Below are 25567 nucleotides of genomic sequence, written 5' to 3' on the forward strand. Positions count from 1 at the left end.
TATGTTCAATGAATCATTTATTGAAAGAAAGAATAGTTCTAATGCTTGTGGAATGTTCTTTACTGAATTGTAATTATGCTATTCACATGATATTTGGATCTGAAAGGACATTAAATATAGTTCTGAGGATGCAGAGGTGCTGAATTTAGCAAGATGGTCAAGGATGTGGTAACAAATTAACTAAATACTAAATTTCTAGGATTTTTACATACAGATTTTTAAAACGTATTTTATTATGGAAAATTTCAAACATATTCAGAAGTAGAGAGGATAGTATAATAAACCCCTGTGTACCGAGCACCTAGCTTCAACAATTATCTATCTCTTTCATCTATATTTATTGCCTTTCTCCCACCATCAGATTATTCTAAAGTAAATCCAATGTATCATTACTTCATCCATAAAGATTTCAATTATGCATAGATTTAAAAATTTATCCCACAATTCAAATTTACTTTTATTTACCCACATTTATTTATTCAGTACATCTTTATAGATATGTTCTAAATCTGCACCTCTATTTCTTTTTTTCTTTTTTTTTTTTTTTCTTTTCGGCTGTGTTGGGTCTTCGTTTCTGTGCGAGGGCTCTCTCCAGTTGCGGCGAGCGGGGGCCACTCTTCATCGCGGTGCGCGGGCCTCTCACTGTCGCGGCCTCTCCCGTTGCGGAGCACGGGCTCCAGACGCGCAGGCTCAGTAGTTGTGGCTCACGGGCCTAGCCGCTCCGCGGCATGTGGGATCTTCCCGGACCGGGGCACGAACCCGTGTCCCCTGCATTGGCAGGCGGATTCCTAACCACTGCGCCACCAGGGAAGCCCCCTGCACCTCTATTTCTGATTAAAGTTTTCCTTCAGTAAATCTTTTATTAGTGTTTGTTTTTGTCCTTTTCCATTGATGTGTACAAGCCACTCCCAGTGTTTAACTGGAAACTGAACACCATGGGAAAGCGCAACAGGCTCCTGGAAAGTATTATCCACCTGGAATTCCAGGAAGGCAGGTCAGAGCTCCTTCGGACTCAGACATTTGTGCAAGCTTGGAGAACTGCATCTGACCAAGGGAGAAACAGAGCATTCTAACTAGCTATGTATTCTTTCCTACTGGGTAAAGGCCCTATGAGCCCATAGATGTGCTAATGTGGTCATTTTGGTTGTGAGAATCCAGCACCTCTGATCATGACCACAGATATCTTAGAGGAGGGATCTTTTCCTTCTGAATGTGACTTAGAATCACATGGGGAGTCTTTGAAGATACACATTCTGGGGATTTAAAGAAGCCAGGTCTCACAGGAGATTCTGATGTGCAGTGAGAGGGGAGTACCTCTGTCCCTGCAAGGGACAAGTCCTGGGACTGAGGGCTTTAAAAATGTGTGCATCCCAGCACCCTGATCTTGCTCTCTAATATTCTCTATTAAGAGGAACCAGGGCTCCTTGGAGAAACGGCTGCTTCTAGGATTAGGGCAGGAATTATATAAGATGAGCCTGGAGCATCTGACAGTGCCAGAAAGTAAGGAAATGCTCAAAACCAAAAACCCCATAATCATTGGGATATGCCAAAGGGAAACAGGAGCCAACTGAAAGAGTTATTAAATGGCTAAAACCAGAACAGTTTGAGTAACAAAATAAAGTGGTATTGAATTATAACCCAAAGTATAAAATAAATATGCATGAGTCCATACTGACATGAATAAATAATTGAAGAAATAAATAAATGGGGAAGAAACAAATCTCTTATGCAGAAGAATTCCAAATAATTTTGTACATACTGCACTCACAAAGGGATGGGGTATAACTCCCCACTGCTTACGTGTGGGCTGAACATACTGACTTCCTTCCAGAAGGAAAGTACGGAAAGGGGATGGAGTGGGTGGTGGGAAGAAGAGTAACTTTAAAGTGGAGACACTTGACACAAAGACTACAGTGATCAGTCACGTTCATAGTACGTACCCATGATATGATATGATGAAAATGACACTGCCGCTGTGTTCTTCCTCCCAGACCCACAGAACCCAGTGTAATCATAAGAAAAACATCAAGTATATCCCAATAGAGGGATTCTACAAAATACCTGACCAGTACCCCTCAAAACTGTCAAGGTCATAAAAACAAAGCCTGAGAAACTGTCACCGCCAAGGAGCCTAGGGTGATGTGACAATTAAATGTAAGGTGATATTCTGGAACAGAAAAGGACACTAGGTAAAAACTAAGGAAACTGGAAAAAAAACTATGGACTTTAGCTAATAATAATGTATCAATATTGGTTCATGAATTGTAACAAATGTACCATACTAACGTAACTGGGTGTGGGGTATAAAGGAACTCTCTGTACTCTCTTTGTGATTTTTCTGTAAATCTAAAATTGTTCTAATAAAGTTTATGAAAACTTTTCAGCTTTGATCTTTGAGTCAAATGTTCAGCTAAATGAATTGTTTTATTTTAATAGATTTTATTTTTTAGGACAGTTTTAGATTTACAGACACATTGAGTAGATAGTACAGAGTTCCTGTATTAGTACCGCCTCTCCCTGAGTTTTCCGTATTATCAACATCTTGCATTAGTGTGGTATGTCAGTTACAATTAATGAACCAATATTGATATATTATTAACTGAAGTCTGCTGTTTAAATAAAGGTTCATTCTGTGTTGTACAGCTCTATGACTTTTGACAAATGTATGATGTCATGTGTGCACTATTACAGAATCATATAGAATAATCTCACTGCTCTAAAAATTTCCTGTGCTTCACCTATTCGTCCCTCCCTACCCCCTCTCAAACCCCTGGTAATCACTGATTTTCTTACCATCTGTATAGTTTTGCCTTTCTCAGAACATCACAGAGTTGGAATCATACAGTACGTAGCCTTTTCAGATTGGCTTCTTTCACTCAATAATAGGCATTTAAGTTTCCTCCATGTCCTTTTGTGGCATAATAGCTCATTTCTTTTATCCCTGAATAACACTGCACTGTATGCCTATACCACAGTTCATTTATCCATCCGCCTATTAAAGGACAACTTGGTTGTTTCCAGTTTTGGGTGATTAGGAATAAAGCTGCTATAAATACCCATGTGCAGGTTTTTATGTGAATGTAAAGTTATAAACTCATCTGTTACTTGAAGGTATATTGGTTTTTTTTTTTGGAATTTTATTTTATTTTTAACACAGCAGGTTCTTATTAGTTATCTACTTTATACATATTAGTGTATATATGTCAATCCCAATCTCCCAATTCATCCCAACACCCACTCCCCACCCTGGCCCCCCGCTTTCCCCCCTTAGTGTCCATACGTTTGTTCTCTGTATCTGTGTCTATTTCTCCCTTGCAAACTGGTTCATCTGTACCATTTTTCTAGATTCCACATATATGTGTTAATATACGATATTTGTTTTTCACTTTCTGACTTACTTCACTCTGTATGCCAGTCTCTAGGTCCATCCATGTCTCTACAAATGACCCAATTTCGTTCCTTTTTATGGCTGAGTAATATTCCATTGTATATATGTAACACATCTTCTTTTTTTTTTTAATAATTTCTTTTCTTTTTATAAATTTATTTATTTTTATTTTATTTGTTTTATTTTTGGCTGTGTTGGGTCTTCGTTGCTGCACGCGGGCTTTTCTCTGGTTGCGGCGAGCTTCGTTGTGGTGCGCGGGCTTCTCATTGCGGTGGCCTCCCTTGTTGCCCAGCATGGGCTCTAGGCACATGGGCCTCAGTAGTTGCGGCACTCGGGCTCAGTAGTTGTGGCTCGCGGGCTCTAGAGCGCAGGCTCAGCAGCTGCAGTGCCCGGGCTCAGCTGCTCCGCAGCATGTGGGATCCTCCCGGACCAGGGCTCGAACCCGTGTCCCCCGCATTGGCAGGCGGATTCTTAACCACTGTGCCAGCAGGGAAGCCCTACCACATCTTCTTTATCCATTCATCTGTCGATGGGGATTTAGGTTGCTTCCATGACCTGGCTATTGTAAATAGTGCTGCAATGAACATTGCGGTGCATGTGTCTTTTTGAATTATGTTTTTCTCTGGGTATATGCCCAGTAGTGGGATTGCTGGGTCATATGGTAATTCCATTTTTAGTTTTTTAAGGAACCTCCATACTGTTCTCCATAGTGGCTGTATCAATTTACATTCTCACTAACAGTGCAAGAGGGTTCCCTTTTCTTCACAGCCTCTCCAGCATTTGTCATTTGTAGATTTTCTGATGATGCCCATTCTGACTGGTGTGAAGTGATACCTCACTATAGTTTTGATTTGCATTTCTCTAATAATTAGTGAGGTTGAGCAGCTTTTTATGTGCCTCTTGGCCACCTGTATGACTTGTTTGGAAAAATGTCAATTTAGGTCTTCTGCCTATTTTTGGATTGGGTTGTTTGGTTTTTTAATACTGAGCTGTATGAACTATTTATATATTTTGGAGATTAATCCTTTGTCTGTTGATTCGTTTGCAAATATTTTCTCCCATTCTGAGGGTTGTCTTTTTGTCTTCTTTATGGTTTCCTTTGCTGTGCAAAAGCTTTTGAGTTTCGTTAGGCCCCATTTGTTTATTTTGGTTTTTATTTCCATTACTCTAGGAGGTGGGTCAAAAAAGATCTTGCTGTCATTTATGTCAAAGAGTGTTCTTCCTATGTTTTCCACTAAGAGTTTTATAGTGTCTGGTCTTACATTTAGGTCTTTAATCCACTTTGAGTTTATTTTTGTGTCTGGTGTTAGGGAGTGTTCTAATTTTATTCTTTTACATGTAGCTGTCCAGTTTTCCCAGAACCACTTATTGAAGAGACTGTCTTTTCTCCATTGTACATCCTTGCCTCCTCCTCTGTCATAGACTAGTTGACCATAGGTGTGTGGGTTTATCTCTGGGCTTTCTATCCTGTTCCATTGATCTATATTTCTGTTTTTGTGCCAGCACCATATTGTCTTGATTACTGTAGCTTTGTAGTATAGTCTGAAGTCAGGGAGTCTGATTCCTCCTGCTCCGTTTTTTCCCCTCAAGATTGCTTTGGCTATTCGGGGTCTTTTGTGTCTCCAAACAAATTTTAAGATTTTTTGTTCTAGTTCTGTAAAGAATGCCATTGGTAATTTGATAGGGATTGCACTGAACCTGTAGATTGCTTTGGGTAGTATAGTCATTTTCACAATATTGATTCTTCCAGTCCAAAACATGGTATATCTCTCCATCTGTTTGTGTCATCTTTGATTTCTTTCATCAGTGTCTTGTAGTTTTCTGAGTACAGGTCTTTTACCTCCTTAGGTAGGTTTATTCCTAGGCATTTTATTCTTTTTGTTGCAATGGTGAATGGGATTGTTTCCTTAATTTCTCTTTCTGATCTTTTGTTCTTAGTGTATAGGAATGCAAGAGATTTCTGAGCATTAATTTTGTACCCTGCAGCTTTAACAAATTCATTGATTAGCTCTGGTAGTTTTTCTGGTGGTATCTTTAGGATTACCTACGTATAGTATCACATCATCTGCAAACAGTGACAGTTTTACTTCTTTTCCAATTTGTATTCCTTTTATTTCTTTTTCTTCTCTGATTGCCATGGCTAGGACTTCCAAAACTATGTTGAATAAGAGTGGCGAGGGTGAACATCCTTGTCTTGTTCCTGATCTTAGAGGAAATGCTTTCAGTTTTTCACCATTGAGAATGATGTTTGCTGTGGGTTTGTCGTATATGGCCTTTATTATGTTGAGGTAGTTTCCCTCTATGCCCACTTTCTGGAGAGTTTTTATCATAAATGGGTGTTGAATTTTGTCAAAAGCTTTTTCTGCATCTATTGAGATGATCATATGGTTTTTATTCTTCAATTTGTTAATATGGTGTATCACATTGATTGATTTGTGTATATTAAAGAATCCTTGCATCCCTGGGATAAATCCCACTTGATCATGGTGTATGATCCTTTTAATGTGTTGTTGGATTCTGTTTGCTAGTATTTTGTTGAGGATTTTTGCATCTATATTCATCAGTGATATTGGTCTGTAATTTTCTCTTTTTGTAGTATCTTTGTCTGGTATTGGTATCAGGGTGATGGTGGCCTCATAGAATGAGTTTGGGAGTGTTCCTTCCTCTGCAAGTTTTTGGAAGAGTTTGAGAAGGATGGGTGTTAGCTCTTCTCTAAATGTTTGATAGAATTCACCTGTGAAACCATCTGGTCCTGGACTTTTGTTTGTTGGAAGATTTTTAATCACAGTTTCAATTTCATTACTTGTGATTGGTCTGTTCATATTTTCTATTTCTTCCTGGTTCAGTCCTGGAAGGTTATACCTTTCTAAGAATTTGTCCATTTCTTCCAGGTTGTCCATTTTATTGGCATAGAGTTGCTTGTAGTATAGTCTCTTATGATGCTTTGTATTTCTGCAGTGTCCACTGTAACTTCTCCTATTTCATTTCTAATTTTATTGATCTGAGTCCTCTCCCTCTTTTTCTTGATGAGTCTGGCTAAAGGTTTATCAATTTTGTTTATCTTCTCAAAGAACCAGCTTTTAGTTTTATTGATCTTTGCTATTGTTTTCTTTGTTTCTATTTCATTTATTTCTGCTCTGATCTTTATGATTTCTTTCCTTCTGCTAACTTTGGGTTTTGTTTGTTCTTCTTTCTCTAGTTCCTTTAGGTGTAAGGTTAGATTGTTTGAGATTTTTCTTGTTTCTTGAAGTGAGCTTGAATTGCTGTGAACTTCCCTCTTAGAACTGCTTTTGCTTCATCCCATAGGTTTTGGATTGTTGTGTTTTTGTTGTCATTTGCCTCTAGGTATTTTTTGATTTCCTCTTTGAATTCTTCAGTGATCTCCTGTTTATTTAGTAACATATTGTTTAACCTCCATGTGTTTGTGTTTTTTATGTTTTTTCCCCTGCAATTTATTTCTAATTTCATAGTGTTGTGGTCAGAAAAGATGCTTGATATGATTTCAATTTTCTTAAATTTATGGAGGCTTGATCTGTGACCCAAGATGTGATCTATCCTGGAGAATGTTCCCTGTGCACTTGAGAAGAAAGTGTAATCTGCTGTTTTCAGATGGAATGTCCTATAAATATCAATTAAATCTATCTGGACTATTGTGTCATTTAAAGCTTGTGCTTCCTTATTTATTTTCATTTTGGATGATCTGTCCATTGGTGAAAGTGAGTGTTAAAGTCCCTTACTATTATTGTGTTACTGTTGATTTCCCCTTTTATGGCTGTCAGCACTTGCCTTATGTATTGAGGTGCTCCTATGTTGGGTGTGTATATGTTTATAATGGTTATATCTTCTTCTTGGATTGATCCCTTGATCATTATGTAGTGTCCTTCCTTGCCTCTTGTAACATTCCTTATTTTAAAGTCTATTTTATCTGATATGAGTATTGCTACTCCAGCTTTGTTTTGATTTCCATTTGCATGGAATATCTTTTTCCATTCCCTCACTTTCAGTCTGTATGTGCCCCTAGGTCTGAAGTGAGTCTCTTGTAGATAGCATATATATGGGTCTTGTTTTTGTATCCATTCAGCAAGCCTGTGTCTTTTGGTTGGAGCATTTAATCCATTCACGTTTAAGGTAATTGTCAATATGTATGCTCCTATTATCATTTTCTTAATTGTTTTCGGTTTGTTTTCGTAGGTCCTTTTCTTGTCCTGTGTTTCCCACTTAGGGAAGTTCCTGTAGCATTTGTTGTAGAGCTGGTTTGGTGGTGCTGAATTCTCTTAGCTTTTGCTTGCCTGTAAAGCTTTTGATTTCTCTGTCAAATATGAATGAGATGCTTGCCGGGTAGAGTAATCTTGGTTGTAAGTTCTTCCTTTTCATCACTTTAAATATATCATGCCACTCCCTTCTGGCTTGTAGAGTTTCTGCTGAGAAATCAGCTGTTAACCTTATGGGAGTTCCCTTGTATGTTATTTGTCATTTTTCCCTTGTTGCTTTTAATAATTTTTCTTTGTCTTTAATTTTTGTCAATTTGATCACTATGTGTCTCAGCGTGTTTCTCCTTGGGTTTATCCTGCCTGTGACTCTCTGCATTTCCTGGGCTTGGGTGGCTATTTCCTTTCCCATGTTAGGGAAGTTTTCGACTATAATCTCTTCAAGTATTTTCTGGAGTTCTTTCTCTCTCTCTTCTCCTTCTGGGACCCCTACAATGTGAATATTGGTGCATTTAATGTTGTCCCAGAGGTCTCTTAGGCTGTCTTCATTTCTTTTCATTCTTTTTTCTTTATTCTGTTCTGCAGCAGTGAATTCCACCATACTGTCTTCCAGGTCACTTATCTGTTCTACTGCCTCAGTTGTTCTGCTATTGATTCCTTCTAGTGTATTTTTTCATTTCAGTTATTGTATTGTTTATCTGTTTGTTTGTTCTTTAATTCTTCTAGGCGTTTGTTCTTTAATTCTTCTAGGTCTTTGTTAAACATTTCTTGCATCTTCTTGATCTTTGCCTCCATTCTTTTTCTGAGGTCCTGGATCATCTTCACTATCATTATTCTGAATTCCTTTTCTGGAAGGTTGCCTATCTATCTCCACTTCATTTAGTTGTTTTTCTGGGGTTTTATCTTGTTCCTTCATCTGGTACATAGTCCTCTGCCTTTTCATTTTGTCTATCTTTCTGTGAATGTGGTTTTCATTCCACAGGCTGCAGGATTGTAGTTCTTCTTGCTTCTTCTGTCTCTGAAGGTATACTGTTAATCTTCTAACATGTGGGTATTTTCCAGGTATCTTTCTGTTATGGATTACTAGTTTAATTTCATTACGGTCTGAGAATATACTTTGCATAATTTCTATTCTTTAAAATTTGTCCAGATGTGTTTTATGGCCCAAAATATGGTCTCTCTTGGTAAATATTCCATGTGAGCTTGAGTAGAATGCAAATTCTGTTGTTGTTGGATGAACCACATGAATTGACATGGATGTCAATTAGATTCACTTGGTTGATAGTGCTTTTCAGTTTAACTATATGCTCACTGATTTTCTGCCTATTGGATCTATCAGTTACTGATAGAGGGGTGTTGAAGTCTCTAACTATAATAGTGGATATATCTAAATAGAACAGTGGATTCATCTGTTTCTCCATGTAGTTCTATCAGTTTTTGTCTCATGTATTTTGACTCTTTGTTCATACACACTAAGGATTGTTATGTCTTTCTGAAGAATCGACCCCATTATCATTATGTAATGCCCCTCTTTATCACTGTATAAAGGATGGTATTATTTCTTTAAATATTCAACAAAATTCACCAGTGAAGCCATCCGACTATTTCATGGGAAGATTTAAAGTAATTTAAGATTACTATTTCAATTTCTTGTTGTAGGTCTATTCATATTTCTATTTCTTCTTGAGTCAGTTTTGGTAATTTGTCTTTCAAGAAATTTATCCATTTTATCTAAGTTGTCTAACTTGTTGGCATGAAGTTGTTTACACTACCTCTTTAAAATTTTTTAAATTGCTGTACCCTTTTTCATTCCTGATATTGGGAATCCATGTCTTCTCTCTTAATTTCTTGGTCAGCCTACCTAAAGGGTTATCAAGTTTGTTGATCTTTTTTAAAAAAATATTTATTAATTTTGGCTGTGTTGGGTCTTAGTTGCAGCACACGGGATCTTTTGTTGTGGTGCACGGGATCCAGAGTGCGTGGGCTCTGTAGTTGTGGCGCACAGGCTCCAGAGTGCGTGGGCTCTGTAGTTTCGGCACGTGGGCTCTCTAGTTATGGCTCATATGCTCAGTAGTTGCGGTGCACAGGCTTAGTTGTCCTGCGGCATGTGAGATGTTAGTCCCCCGACCAGAGATCGAACCTGCATCCCCTGCATTGGAAGGCGGATTCTTAACCACTGGACCACCAGGGAAGTCCCTGTTGATCTTTTCAAAGAACTAATTTGGGGTTTCATCAATCTACTGCTTTTCTGTTTTTTACTTCATTGATATCTGCTCTAATCTTTATCCTTTCCTTCCTCCTGCTTGCTTTGGATTTATTTTGCTCTTCATTATCTAGTTTCTTAAAGTGGAATTTTAGATTATTAATTTGAGACCTTCTTTCTTCTTTTCTGATATAGGTGTTTATAGCTATAAATTTCACTCAGAGCACTACTTTAGCTGCATTCCATACATTTTGATAATTTGTATTTCATTTTCATTCATTTACAAATATTTTTAAAATTTCTCTTGTGGTGGATTTCTTCTCTGACCCGTGAGTTTTTAGAGTGTATTATTTAATTTCCAAATATTTTGGGGTTTCCTGGATTTTTTTTTTTCTACTGGATATCTTAATTCCATGTGCCAGAGAACATATTTGGTATGGTTTCAATCTTTTTAAATTTACTGAGACTTCTTTTATGGCCCAGAATATATGGTTTATTCAGTTGGAAGCATTTTTTAAATTTAATTTTTATTTTTTTATTAAATATTTTTATTGCAGTATAATTCACTCTTTTAAAGCATAAAATTCACTACTTTTTATTGTATTCACAAGACTGTGTAACCATCACCATTATCTAATTCTAGAACATTTTCATCGTTCCCAAAAGAAATCCATACCCATTAGTAGTTACTCCCTTTTCCCCTTTCCCCAAGCTCTAGGCAACTACTAAGCTACTTTCTGTCTCTATGGATTTGCCTATTTGGGACATTTCCTATAAATGGAACATATGTGGCCTTTTGTGTCTGGTTTCTTGCACTTTGGTTAGAAAAATAATCCCACATGAACTCCCACTTTTCTCTCCTTTGGGTCCTAAAACTTTCATCACTACACTGCAGTGCATTTATGCAGAAGAGCATGTGGTGAGCCAGAGGGCTGTTCATCAGTGTCCTCTGGTTTTCTTCCTAGTGGCCAATCCAGTTTTGGTCTTCCTCTGCAACTGTGATTTCCATTGCCTATCACTTGACCTGGGATGGTTGTGAGGATTCTTCCTTCCCCATCTTCATTCTAAAAATGAATCTGAACACTCTGTTACCTAATAATGCAGAGCTAGGCTATGCAACTTTGTTATCTCATTCTGGACAAAGGTAGCAAGATGAGTTGGAAATAAATATAGGAAACCAAAGGGTAAAAAATGTTCTCCAGGAATAAGGGAAATCTGATACAGAGGAAGAGACAGCGATACAGTACTCGACTAAAAGCTGGCCAGCTCTGGCCCAATAACACTGCATGTGACATATTCAGGTATACTTTTAAAAGACAAGAGATTCTGTACCTGCTTGTTGAAATATCCTCAAAAGGGTAGAGGATCTCTCCATTGTTACAGATTTCACAGATGAACCCCTTCTGGCTACAAAGACTGCAGCTGTACACATGTGAGGCAGCAAATTTAATGACCTTGCCCAAGAACGGAGCCAGCTTTCCCTCTATCACCTGCAGAAAGAGAAATGGAACAGGGAAGAAGCAAATTTGTTGAGAAGTCTTGCAGATGCAGGAGGAATTCCTTTCCTTTACCCAACAGGAAAACCTCTAATTATAATTTCTTAGCAACTCTGAGAAAGAAAAGACATAGTATTTTCGCTCCAAAAGAACTTTCTGGCTTAAACCACTGGAGGTTGGAAAATGAAGATGTTGAAATTTCTTTCGTATTCCTCTTTTTTTGGTAGTGTGTTGTAGAGGATTGAGGACCAACAAATGGGGAACCCTACTTTCATAAACTAACTTGACAGTTATCGTGCGGTATAAGAGCAGTGTGGTCGATTTCCCAAAATAGACTGAAAACATATAGAGTAAGTACTAATGTAGTATTTTATGTTGTACATTCAATAATACCTGTTTTCTGATGAGTTAATAGAATAGTTTTTTCACCATCTCCCCTGAGAACATGTAACAAATGTGGAATATAGGTTTCTCTTGCTGCTGATAATTATAATAATACACAGAAGCTGCAATTTGGCAGTCTGAGTGCTGTATTTAGCCTGAAGATTTTTTAAAAAAATCTCTTAGTGTTTAAAAAAAAAATAAGCCAATTTAATAATTGGAAGGTTTCACATAAAATTCCAGATTTTTGGCTTCTTTTGGAAAATCATTAGATCTGGAAAAACTCGGCCTGAATTCCAACACGATGATGATCCCGGCTGTGAGTAGAGGCTGCTTGCTCCTGCTGAGGCACGTGCTCTTCAACTGACACTTGTCCCCATGAGGCCCCAGTGTCTTGAGTCTGCCTGCCTCCCACAGTCCCCTCACCTGCTGGCCTGCAAATATCCGTGAGTGTGGAGCCAATGGTCCATCAGAGCCCTCCTCACTTAACTAATACTGCATGGGCTTCAAAGACTTTGGCAGTTCATACACTAACAAGATAAAATTTGCCTTTATTTCTCTCTCATTGATTGATGCACATGCATATACATGCTGATTTTGATATAAGAAAAAAACGAAGATTAAATTTAATTTGGAAAGAGCTGGAAATGGATACTTTCAAGTGAATCATAGTTAAAATGATAATTTTACATAAAAATAACATCTGAGAGCAGTAAATCATATTTAAAGAGATATTAGAAGGCCAAGGTGAACAAATAGTAATAGCTGATAATACAAAAATAAAAGACTACAAGTAATGTAATAATGTATTTTGCAATTTCTTTACACTAACAATGAAATATGTGAAAGAGAATGTAAACAAACAATCCCTTTTAAAGTCACATCAAAAATAAAATAAAATAAAATACTTAGGAGTAAACCCCACCTAGGAGGTGAAAGACTTACATACTGAGAACTACAAAACCTTAATAAAGGACACTGAAGATGATTCAAAGAAATGGAAAGCTATCCCATGCTCTTGGATTGGAAGAATTAATATTGTTAAAATGACAATACTACCCAAAGGATTTGGGTACTACAAAGCTACAGTATTCAAAACAGCATGGTATTGGCACAAAAACAGACATATGGATCAATGTAACAGAATAGACAGCCCAGAAGTAAACCCACACACCTATGGTCAATTAATCTTCAACAAAGGAGGCAAGAATATACAACAGGGAAAAGACAGTCTCTTCAGCAAGTGGTGCTGGGAAAGTTGGACAGCCGCATGCAAATCAATGAAATTAGAACACACCCTCACACCATACACAAAAATAAACTCAAAATGACTTAAAGACTTAAATATAAAACATGACACCATAAAACTCCTAGAAGAGAACACAGGCAAAAACATTCTCTAACATAAATTGTACCAATGTTTTCTTAGGTCAGTCTCCCAAGGCAACAGAAATAAAAGCAAAAATAAACAAGTGGTACCTAATCAAACTTACAAGCTTTTGCACAGCAAACGAAACCATAAACAAAACAAAAAGACAACCTATGGACTGGGAGAAAATATTTGCAAATGATGTGACCAACAAGGGCTTAATTTCCAAAATATACAAACAGCTCATACAACTCAATAAAAAAAAAACAACCAAAAAACCCAATCAAAAAATGGGCAGAAGATCTAAACAGACATTTCTCCAAAGAAGACATACAGATGGCCAATAGGCACATGAAAAGATGCTCATCATCGCTAATTATTAGAGAAATGCAAGTCAGAACTATATTGAGGTACCACGTTACACCAGTCAGAATGGCCATCACTAAGAAGTCTACAAATAACAAATGCTGGAGGGGGTGTGGAGAAAAATATCCTGTGATAAACCATAATGAAAAAGAATATATATATGTAAAACTGAATTAACACAACATTGTAAATCAACTATACTTCAATAAAATTTTAAAAAATTAATAATGTATTTTGCAAAAAATCAAGCTATACATAATACTGGAGATAAAAACTAAAGTGGTTTATGAACATCACTACTGAATAATCTCATGATGTTTTAAAAATGAATATAATGGTTAAATCTAGGGAAGGGAACAAGTTGGAAAAGCACATCTTTCACCTTGTATATGGTTGTTTTGGCATTTTTAAAAGCAATGTATATTATTTTTGTATTGATGCAGAAATGGAACAGAAGAATCAGGTTTACTGCTTTATAAGAGTGTTGTTGTTGTTTTTCTTAATAAAGGGGGTAGAAATTATGCTGGCTTTTTTTCTTTTTTTTGAGTCAAGCAAGTACATTTTCCACCGTTTTAAAATTTATTCTCCTCCCCATTACCTTTAAGAAGCCATAGATAAGACCTCCTTTTATTTATGTTTTCTCAAGGACCATTAACTCCAATCAACCCCAGGAAAGTGTGCTCCTAATACCAACACATGATACACACTTTATAAGAAATAACCACTACCAAATCATATACCCAACAGGGTTATTTATAAATTGTGGTAACAATACTTCAGCTGAGTTTTGTTTTACTTATTTTACTCTTTTCTAAACAACCAAAGTTAATGACACATTTAAAGAGAGGCTCTAACAAACTATAGTCCATTTAGGGGAAAACATCAGGATATAGAACTCACCTGGTCTGGAAACCAGATGAGTAAAGGTTGTTTTAAGGAACTGAGGATGAGAAGAGAACACCTTAAGGAAGATATGAGAGTTATCATCTAGGATCTAAAAGAGAAGATTGGGGCATCTTGTACATAAAGCTTTTTCTTTATCTAGAAGATTTTCTTGGTACAAAGTGTAAGGGGTATGAACATTTTGAAGGCTTTTGAAATATTTCACCAAATTTACAGTGCCAGTAATTTATATTTATTCCTATCTGGATATTTTAATAAGCTTTTAAAAATTAATTTGGGAATTGATATCTTCACAACATTTAGTCTCCCTATCTCCATTTTAATAAATCTTCATTTATTATTAATACAAATTTGTTTTTTTCCTTTGTATAAGCCACTGACTTTCTTTGAATTTTATTTTATTTTTAATACAGCAGGCTCTTATTAGTTATCTATTTTATACATATTAGTGTATACATGTCAATCCCAATCTCCCAATTCATCCCACAACCACCACCCCCACCACCCCTCTTGGTGTCCATATGTTTGTTCTCTACATCTGTGTCTCTATTCCTGCCCTGCAAACCGGTTCACCTGTACCATTTTTCTAGATTCCACATATATGCATTAATACACGATATTTGTTTTGCTCTTTCTGACTTACTTCACTCTGTATGACAGTCTCTAGGTCCATCCACGTCTCTACAAATGACCCAATTTCATTCCTTTTTATGGCTGAGTAATATTCCATTGTATATATGTACCACATCTTCTTTATCCATTCATCTGTCGATGGGCATTTAGGTTGCTTCCATGTCCTGGCTATTGTAAATAGTGCTGCAATGAACATTGGGGTGCATATCTCTTTTTGAATTATGGTTTTCTCTGGGCATATGCCCAGTAGTGGGATTGCTGGGTCATATGGTAATTCTATTTTTAGTTTTTTAAGGAACCTTCATACTGTTTTGCATAGTGTAAGCCACTCACAGTTGTTATTTAGGTTATTTTAAGGTTAAACTTTTGTATAATATTTTTTCTTATCAGCTATTGCTGGTGTATTAGAATATACTGACATTTGTGTCCATCTTATATACGACTATATTACTAAATGTTCATGAATCCCTATCATTTTTAGGATTCTTTTGGGTTTTCTGAAGGTAATAATCTGGTCCCTTCCTTTCATGTTTCATGTCTTATTGCATCATGCAGCACTCCTAAAACAATATTAATTAATAATGGTGTTAGTGGACAGTCTTGTTATTTCAATGAAATCAAACTATACAGAGTCTAGAGTGAATGATTCATTTTCTCCATCAAATACACATGTCTTGTCATGCACCACATTTTATTGATTCCCTTTCTCTTTTTATTTATTTATTTATCTGTAAAAATTTATTTATTTTTGGCTGGGTTGGGTCTTCGTTGCTGCATGTGGGCTTTCTCTAGTTGTGGTGAGCAGGGGCTACTCTTCATTGCGGTGTGCAGGCTTCTTATTGTGGTGGCTTCTCTTGTTGCGGAGCACGGGCTCTAGGTGCGTGGGCTTCAGTAGTTGTGGCTCGTGGGCTCTAGAGTGCAGGCTCAGTAGTTGTGGCGCATGGGCTTAGTTGCTCCGCAGCATGTGGGATCTTCCCGGACCAGGGCTCGAACCCGTGTCCCCTGCATTGGCAGGTGGATTCTTAACCACTGTGCCACGAGGGAAGCCCCTCTCTTTCTCTTTTTAAATAACAGCTTTATTGCTATATAGTTCACATAACATGTAATTAACCTATTTAGAGTCTACAATTGAATATGTTTTAGTCTATTCAGAGAGTTGTGTACATTTCATCAACTTTTCCCCAAATCCCCATACCCATTAGCAGTCACTAGTGTTTTCTCCCTAACCCATCCCCCAAGCCCTAGGCAACCAATAATCTACTTTCTGTCTCTACAGATTTACCTACTCTGGATATTTCATGTAAATAGAATAATATGTGGTCTTTTATGACTGGCTTCTTTCACTTAGCATAATGTTTCAAGGTTCACGTTGATTCTCTTTTAAATGTCTCTAGTGTAAGTCTTTTTCCCATCCTATCTCAGGCTTTCATCACCCCTCTCTAGATTAATGAAATAATCTTCTGGTTTTATTTCTGCATAATAGTCTTTTTCCTTTGATCCATCCAGCATATATACTAGTCAGTTTTAGACATCACTTTCATCGTGTGTCATCTCTTCCCTCAAACCTTTGGTTGAATTCTTATTTTATCATTGGTAAAAACTCTGCATTCGTTCATGTCAGAAAATTACATTGAGTTACTATTCTCAGTGATTGATACAAGTGTGAACTAGACAAAACTGCAGCTTACATTTTGCCTGGTATATGAGTGTCTCCATAAGCTGATTCCACACTATCTATCCAAATTCATTTTCCATTTCTTAATATGTATGTTCCGTTGCGAGGAAAGTTTTCCCGGTGTAGAATATGCTTGTTCTTGCTCCTGTGCCTTCACCCACGTATTTCCTCTACCTGGAGTTTCACTTCCTCTCTTAAAACTTATTTAAATTTCACCCAGGCTTTAAGGCTCAGATCTATTCTGGCTTGATCTGGAGAGCCATCTCTGGCTACTTCACCTGCCATGGATCTCTTGTGCTTCATATAATTTATTTTTACATCACATAATTTAATATAAATAGAAATTGATGTTCCTTTGTATTTTTTTGCTATTGTTTAACATGTGATTGTTTTGCTTGTCCAACTGTAGATTGAAAATATAAAAATGGAGATACTGCCTATAAAATGGTGATTTTACCTATAAAAGTATAATGGTGATTTTACCTATAAAAATGGCAATTTTATATGGAGCAACCTTAGAGAATGTAAACTGTTTAAAGATAAAGATTGAGTCTCATACTAGTCTTTAATATCCCCTCTCTGTCAGGCACCTAAGTTCTTGTTGACTGGCTGAGGATGCTTTCCAGTCTTTTTCCTTGGCTGTAGCAGTCATATCTTTGTGCTCTTTTTGTGTCACAACATTTTGAATCATTCATTCTGCTGTGTGACTTAGGGAGGTGCACGAAGAGCACGTGGACTTGGTGGCAGTTCAGCTATTCAGAGACCCTTTCTGCTTCTTTATACTTGAGTAACTGTTCCTCCTATTTGTCAGCTGAGGTTCAGGGCCATGTTCTTCCAAAGGGCTGAAGCTGCTGGAAGTTTTTCCTCCAGAAAAGTGAGGTAATATTCTATAAGTTTATTTTAGAATTGACAAACATTTCTTTAATATTATAGAAAGAAAAACTTTATACTGATACATTTCAAGGGGTAAAGGTATATTTGGAAGGTTTAAATCTTGTCTTTGAATATAACAACTAGCAGCACTGGGGAGCTATTCTGGCTTCTGGTCTGGAGGTTTCATCACTAAGAGAAGCAGGCTCCAGGTGTGACATCTCCTAGGGTGCTTTTTAAAAAGCAGATATATCTTTCCTTGGGATAATCGCTTAAAAAGAAATCAAGTGTCTTGCCTCCCACCATCTCCTCCTGCCCTCAAGAATCCTGCTTTTCGCTCCCACTTCCTAGCCATCTTGGTGGAGACTTAAGGTTGGGACCATATACCACAAACAATAGGAAGATGGCAGCCTCAAAGAAGACCAAAGCCCAAGGAGCCCCTCTTTTTCACTCTTTTCCTGGTCACAGGTTAATATAACTTTATATCAGTCCATCACAAGTCACAAGGCCATTCATCTTTAGCATTAGAAGGCTGGTGGTTTCAGTTAACCAGGTGGTCATTTGGATATGTTGTAGGTGCTAGTGAAACAGACCTCTGAGATGAGGTTTGGTTATCCCAGGTTTAGTTATTTTCCCCAAAGTGTCTCTCTACGGGAACAAAATCATGACAAAGTAATTAGCAGAAAACATATGTAGCTCTTTGTCCATCTCCTCAATCTCCCTCACCTTTTCCGTATACCAAATTGCCTTATCTCTTTGAGAAAAGGCATATGTCCAAAATAGGGTGAAAGAGTTTGTTTCTGTTTTCCATTAAACTTAATTTCTTGTACTAAGGAAAATCCTAGTCTGATTCATTTAATTTGGGAGTGTTGCATATATGACTATTCCAGAGGTATCATACTGACCTGGTGTTCAAAGAATACACACTTCTGTTTGTAACTTAAAATTATGTGTCCTTTTATTGCACTGTAGGATAAAGACAAAATGCAATATCAAGCTGGTATCTTCAAGATTTTTCTATTTTTGTCTTTTGCAGTCCCTCTACAAATTCTTTTCACTCTATCATTTCAGGTACTTCTAGAACTCAAGGAATAGTCAAATATCACTCACCATGATCCAGCTGACAAATATACCAAATATGCTTATGCTTCTTGTGTGACAGCAGCCCACGAAAGCTGCCTGGTCGAACTTCCAGCTCAGGGATACACACATTTTCCCCCCTCTTCTATTCTGGTCAAGATGGTCAGCATTGGAATTTGAGGCCTATGGCTTTCTTGCAGACTAAGACAACAGACTTTATTTGATTTGCTTTCTTGCAGACCAATCAAAAATTACAATTAAGTTAAAAAATAACCTAGTGCTGCCTTCTCCAAACCACAGTTTCAGAAACAGCTGCTTATTACTCATGTGTGGCACCAGGAAATTGCAGTGTCATGTTCAAGGTCTGCAGCCAATAGAAATCTGTGGGATTGGGAAAAGGGCACAAATGATTCTTTTATGTCTGTTACCTTCACTCCCTCAGCACCACCACAAAATTCAAAATCTACATGGGGAGAGGGACAGAGCACTGGGGACTTGGACAAGAAACAAGAAAGAAAAAGCTCTTTCTCATTGAATTTATGCATCGACGAATTCCTTCCCCCTGATTTGTCAAGTTACCTTCCATTTCAATACAGGCATTCCTCAGCCATTGTGTAACATCTAGATTCTGGACAACTGTTGGGAATACGTTGATGAAGAGGGCTGCTGCACTTGACAAATGGCCCCTGCTCTGAAAGTCTAACCAAAAGACCCCATTCATGTTAAATAAAGCCACCTGCCACTCACCAGTAACAAGCTAGCCTGGTTACTAGTGGAAGAATCAAAATTGTCACGCATTGTAAAATGATTTCAAATATAATTTAGGTTGCATTGCTTGGCCAGAGGGCTATGAAAGGCTGCACTCACTATTTTCTCTCTGAGTGACATTTCTCAGCATTAACAGGTGGGGACAGTGACGTTTAGTGATCTAGGCCAGGTGAGTTCCTGGAGAGGTAAGAAAAACAGCCTATGGAGTCTGCTCAAGTTTGAAAACCTAAACCACAGCAAGAATATTCTGAGTTCTCATTCAATTCTAAATTCTACTCTTTTTTTTTAATTGACATATAATGTTACATTAGTTTCAGGTGTACAATGTAATGATTCGATGTTTGTATACACTGTAAAATACCCCACAGTAAGTCTAGTTAACTAAATTTTACTCCTTTTAATAATAAATTCTTAAAAATAGAAAATAAAAAGCATACTACCATATTTTTCTCAAAAATAGAAAATAAAAAGCATAGGGAATTTTCTTATTTCAAAAAGTTTGTTAAAACCCCATTTCCCCATAATTAGCCTTTGAGCTCCTTATCATGGCTTAATGCTGGGATGTTTGTATATAAACAGAAAACTGTGTCTTCTCTAATTAGCTGCTCCACACCCTTCTTTATCCATTATGGGACTGTTCTAACAGGACTAAGATTTTGGCTAATCAAATACTTCACTGAGGGTGGATTATGATGTCACAAATTAGCTCTTATCTGATCCTCTCCCAAAGGTGACAATTTCTACTTAGATATTGGAAACTATGTGATAATTTAATCTGGGTTATCTGGGTTAGTATAATTGGGTAGATCTTTGAGTGGTCATCACCATTCCTATCAAATTATATTTTGCTTCCTGATGGAAACTATCTCAGGGAATAAAAGATAAACGAATTTCAATTTTCTCCAATGGCTGAATGGTAAAGCTGAGCCCAAGAACATAAATTTCTTATTCACAGAAGTATACGGGGGGACTTCCCTCGTGGTGCAGTGGTTAAGAATCAGCCTGCCGGGGCTTCCCTGGTAGCTCAGTGGTTAAGAATCCACCTGCCAATGCAGGGGACATGGGTTCGAGCTCTGGTCCGGGAAGATCCCACATGCCGTGGAGCAACTAAGCCCGTGAGCCACAACTACTGAACCCGCATACAACTACTGAAGCCCATGTGCCTAGACCCGTGCTCTGCAACGAGAGAAGCCACTCCAATGAGAAGCCCGCGCACTGCAACGAAGAGTAGCCCCCGCTCACCACAACTGCCCACGTGCAGCAACCAAGACTCAACACAGCCAAAATAAATAAATAAATAAATTAAAAAAAAAAAAGAAAAAAAAGAATCCACCTGCCAATGCAGGGCACACAGGTTCAAGCCCTGGTCCAGGAAGATCCCACATGCTGCGGAGCAACTAAGCCCATGTGCCACAACTACTGAGCTTGTGCTCTAGAGCCTGCGAGCCACAACTACTGAGCCTGCGTGCCTAGAGCCTATGCTCCGCAACAAGAGAAGCCACCGCAATGAGAAGCCTACGCATCACAACAAAGAGTAGCCCCTGCTCGCCACAACTAGAAAAGCCCGCACGCAGCAACAAAGACCCAACACAGCCATAAATAAATAAATAAATAAATTTATTAAAAAAAAAATATATATATATATTTACGGGAAGGGGCCTATTTCAGTTTTTCTGCACTATGGAAAGTGCCTCAAGGGGTGTGGCCTCGTGAAGCCACAACCTCATGAAACTTCAGTAGAAGCATTTGCAAACAGTAAGTACAATTATGTGGCCCACATATTCTGAGCCCCAAAGCGGGCCACATGGTCTCATATAAGTGCATGAGTATTATTTAGGGGAAAATAGATTAAAATATTTTAAATTGAGACAGTTCCAGAAAATTCTCATCGTATGGTCAGCAGAATCTTACTCCTCTATTGAGTTAATTAGCTATGTGTCGAAAATAAATCGTATTTAGGTCTCTACTATTCATTTTGGCCCTAGTTATGTCATTATTACTCACTGAACAGTAAACAAGGAAAGGCTCTAAGTGGTTTCCTTAACTCAGCTTCCTTACTTAATATATGAGAAAACTAAGGCCAAGAGAGGTGATGTGAGCTGTCTAAGATCACCCAGCTGGGCTATGTCAGATGCCCCTCCACCCCCTTAAGCACCCTGCACTACTCTAGGAAGGGGCCTTTCTGAGGGCATCTAGGGTCAGAGTGCAGCCTCAGGCTTTCGTTCAGCCTGAGAATCCTGAGGTCACTGGATGCCCACTGATCCACCATATAGAAATGGAGGACTTCTAAACTGACTCAGTCCCTGCCTGGAAACAAGATGCACAGTCTGGTCCAGGTTTACTCCCACAGTCCTGATCTGAACTGGATTTGTCTTTGGCTTATGTAAAGATTTATCGTCCAGCATACTTACTACTTGTATGAAAATTCTCTTAAGTGGTCGCATCTTGTGTGAATTTCTGAACATGGAGTATGATTCTTATTATTGAGTGAATGACTGGGAAATTCATCGATTAAAGTAACATGAAATTGTGTGATGAAAATGGACTTAACATCAACTTAAACCTTAGGCTATTTACCAAAACTAGAGAAGTAATTTAATTAAAGGAAGAAGCAACTACAGCTGGAAAAAACCAAAGCAAAACAAAGCAACTCCCCGAATGCATGTATGTGGGAGAAATTGAAGAAATACGGCTTTTCAGAGAGGACCTGAGTAGAGGCCAATGGAGGACATCTTAACAGAAAAACAACAAAAGACCCCATGTTTAAAGGGATAGAGAAATAGAGGAGAAATAGGAGCAATATTCCCTGATCATATAAGGGAATGACCCACTAAGGGTTAGGAGAGACATAAAAGGCAGAAAGAAGGGAAGAAGAAGTACAGAAAGGGTGGAGTTAAAAAAAAAAAAAAAGGTTAAAGAAAAGGGAAAAGCAATTCAGATGATCACAAAGAGAAAAAAAAAAAAAAAAAGGATTGAAGCTGATTTAGATCTGAAATGGGAGCTAGACATCTTGGCTTCTATTCCCAGTTTTGTCCCCACTAAGCTGTCTGACCTTATTAATAAGTCACTTAACTTCTCCATGCCTCAGTTTCCTCATCTACAAAATAAAGTGATCATACTAAGTCTTTCAAAACTAGATGATCAGTAAGGATTTCTCTCAGCTTGAAGATTCTATGATTTTGTGATTAACAGACAGGGAAAACATCAAAAGAAGCTTGTTGAATACCCCCAGGAATGTAGAAAGGAAATATCTGGGGAGATAGATAAAAGGTGAGTTTAACCAGACTAATTAGAAGATACCCAAGGAAATTTTCAAAAGAAGTGAAATAACGTCACCAGCTTTTTATTCCTCTGCTCACTGAGCACCATTCAAAGAGGGAGTTAATGCTTTTTAGGAATCATCCCCTCCTAGGTGTGCAACCAGATACCAGTTTTCCTGAAGAAGTCTGCAAATCCCTTCCTTTCATCAATGCATTTAATTAGTTAATGTTTAGATAGAACTTAGGGATGAAAAGTACAATATAAGTGTTCAACATTATTATTACTTAACAGCTTTTATGAGACCAGAAATGCCTACGATTAAATGAGAAACCAAAATGAGTTCCTGGCTAGAAGGTTGTGATCTAATAAATTGCTGGGTTACTGATGTGAGGAAAAACAAACCCTGCATATAAATTGAAATGGTGCTCTTTATTAGCTTGCATGCCATTGTCTTAAGAATGTGGGTACTTTTTATTCTTTGCCTCAAGGTGTCAACAAGTAGCAAACCACCAGTCAGTACTGATTATGACTTCATACATCTTGTTTTTTGAGAATATTATCTGCTGTGATTGTGCTGTTTACGCTGGATATCTGTATACCCAGGGTATGGATTCAAATACATATGGGAATTTAGTACACAATAAAAGTGAGGAGAGATAAATTATTTAATAAATGATGTTGGGACAACTGGTTAGCCATCAGGGGAAAAATAAAGCTGAATCTCTAACTCATTTCATAAAAATGTAATTCCAGATAAATGGAAGATTTAAATACAAAAAGTAAACCGTGAAAGTATTTTTAAACTATAAAAGTATTAGAGAAAAATGTTAGAAAAACGTTTATGTGGAGTAAGTATTTTGTAATCTTAGAAACCATAAAAAAGTGATAAATCTGAATATGCAAAATTAAAAATCAGTACAGTACAAAATACCATTTACAAAGTCACATAACAGAAAACGGGGAAATATATTTCCTATTTATGTAAAAAGAATGCCAATTTCCTTAATATAATTTAATTACAGGTTAATGAAATAAAAAGGCAATTCGCAAAAACTACGTATAGCCAATATAATATAAAAAAGATACTTAACCTTACAATGATAAAAATCAAAATCATAGTGTGAAGTTATTTTTTATTTATCAGAATGGCTAGGATTAAAAATATTGTTTACACAGAAAGTTAATGTGGATGGAGGAAAACAGTCATTCTCAAGACACTGAAAGGAAGTAAAAATTGGTTCCACCTTTTCAGAAGGCAAGTGGCAATATACATCAAACTGCAAAGCATGCATACTCTTTGACCTGGTAGTCTCATGTTAATGAACTTACCCTACAGACTCATTCACACAAGAGTACAAGAAAATGTATGAGAGTGTTCACAGCAGTATTGGTTCTAATAGAGAAAAAGTCACAGATTAAAAATCAAGGTAACTCTATACTATGCAGCTAATAAAAGGATGAGGTAAACCTTTATGTATACTGAACGTGCACATATGTCCAGATGTTCACAGTATAATCTTAAGTGGAAAAGGCAAGATGCAAAAAGGTAGTACTGATCCCATTTGCAAAAAAATTAAATATTCACATTTGTGTATAGAGATGTCTGGAAGAAGACAGACTGGCTATAGTTAAACAAAAGCTACCTCTGCAGAGTGGGACGTGAGGGAGAGAAAGGCAGATGTTAAAAACAGAATTCTGCAACCATCAGAGAAATTAAGATAATAATCCCATTTATAATTGCATCAAAAAGAATAAAATACCTAAGAATAAATTTAACCAAGGAAGTGAAAGACTTGTACAATGAAAACTGAGACATTAATGAAAGAAATTGAAGATACAAATAAATGGACAGATATTTCATGCTCATGGATTGGAAGAATCAATATAGTTAAAATGTCCATACTACCCCAAACAATATACAGATTCAATGCAATCCCTATCAAAATTCCAATGGCATCTTTTATGGAAACAGAACAAACAATCGAAATATTTGCATGGAACCACAAAAGACCCTGAATAGCCAAAGCAATCTTGAGAAAGCTGGAAGCATAACCCGCTCTGATTTCAAACTATGTTACAGAGCTATAGTAATCAGAACAGTATGGGATTGGCATAAAAATAGACACATAGATCAACGGAATAGAAATAAACCCATGCATATATGGTCAATTAATTTATGACAAAGGAGCCAGGAATATACAATGGGGAAAAGGAAGCCTCTTCAATAAATGGTGCTGGGGAAACGGGACAGCCACATGCAAAAGAATGAAACTGGACCACTGTCTTACACCATTTACAAAATTAGCTCAAAATGTATTAAAGACTTGAATGGAAGACCTGAAAGCATAAAACTCCTAGAAGAAAACATAGGCAGTAAGCTCCTTGACATTGGTCTTGGAGATGACTTTTTAAATCTGGCACCAAAAGCAAAGGCAACAAAAGCAAAAATAAACAAGTGAGACTATATCAAACTAAAAAGGTTTCTGCACAGCAAAGAAAACCATCAACAAATGAAAAGGTAACCCCCGAATGGGAGAAAATAATTGTAAGTTATATATCTGATAAGGGGTTAATATCCAAAATATATAAAGAACACATACAAGTCAATAGCAAAAAAAAAAAATCTAATTTAAAAATGGGCAGAGGATATGAATAGACATTTTTCCAAAGAAGACATACAGATGGCTAACAGTTACATGAAAAGGTGATCAACGTCACCAATCATCAAGGAAATGCAAATCAAAACCAAAATGAGATACCACCTCACACCTGTTAGAATGGCTATTATCAAAAAGGCAAATAACAAGTGCTGGTGAGAATGTGGAGAAAAGGGAACCCCGTGTGCACTGTTGGTGAGAATGTAAATTGGTGCAACTATTATAAAAAATGGTATGGAGGATCCTCAAAAAATTAAAAATAGAACTACCATATCATACAGTAATTCCAATTCTGGGCATTTATCTAAA

The 25567-nt window shown here is 37.2% G+C and overlaps 1 protein-coding gene across 6 annotated transcripts in view; it reads right to left on the reverse strand.

The window, feature by feature from the left end:
- PLEKHM3 (pleckstrin homology domain containing M3) overlaps positions 1–25567 on the reverse strand; it is a 182254-nt gene that overhangs the window by 20335 nt on the left and 136352 nt on the right. For 4 of the 6 annotated variants that reach the window (XM_061204312.1, XM_061204302.1, XM_061204321.1 and 1 more), the window contains one exon: positions 11132–11289. In XM_061204312.1, coding sequence (XP_061060295.1) covers positions 11132–11289 — 158 coding nt within the window. Of the gene's footprint in view, positions 1–797; positions 1045–10370; positions 10876–11131; positions 11290–25567 lie in introns of those variants that run through there. The other 2 variants (XM_061204339.1, XM_061204330.1) reach the window with 2 other exon arrangements.

This window comes from Eubalaena glacialis, chromosome 1 (assembly GCF_028564815.1).
Source record: "Eubalaena glacialis isolate mEubGla1 chromosome 1, mEubGla1.1.hap2.+ XY, whole genome shotgun sequence".
NCBI lineage: Eukaryota > Metazoa > Chordata > Mammalia > Artiodactyla > Balaenidae > Eubalaena > Eubalaena glacialis.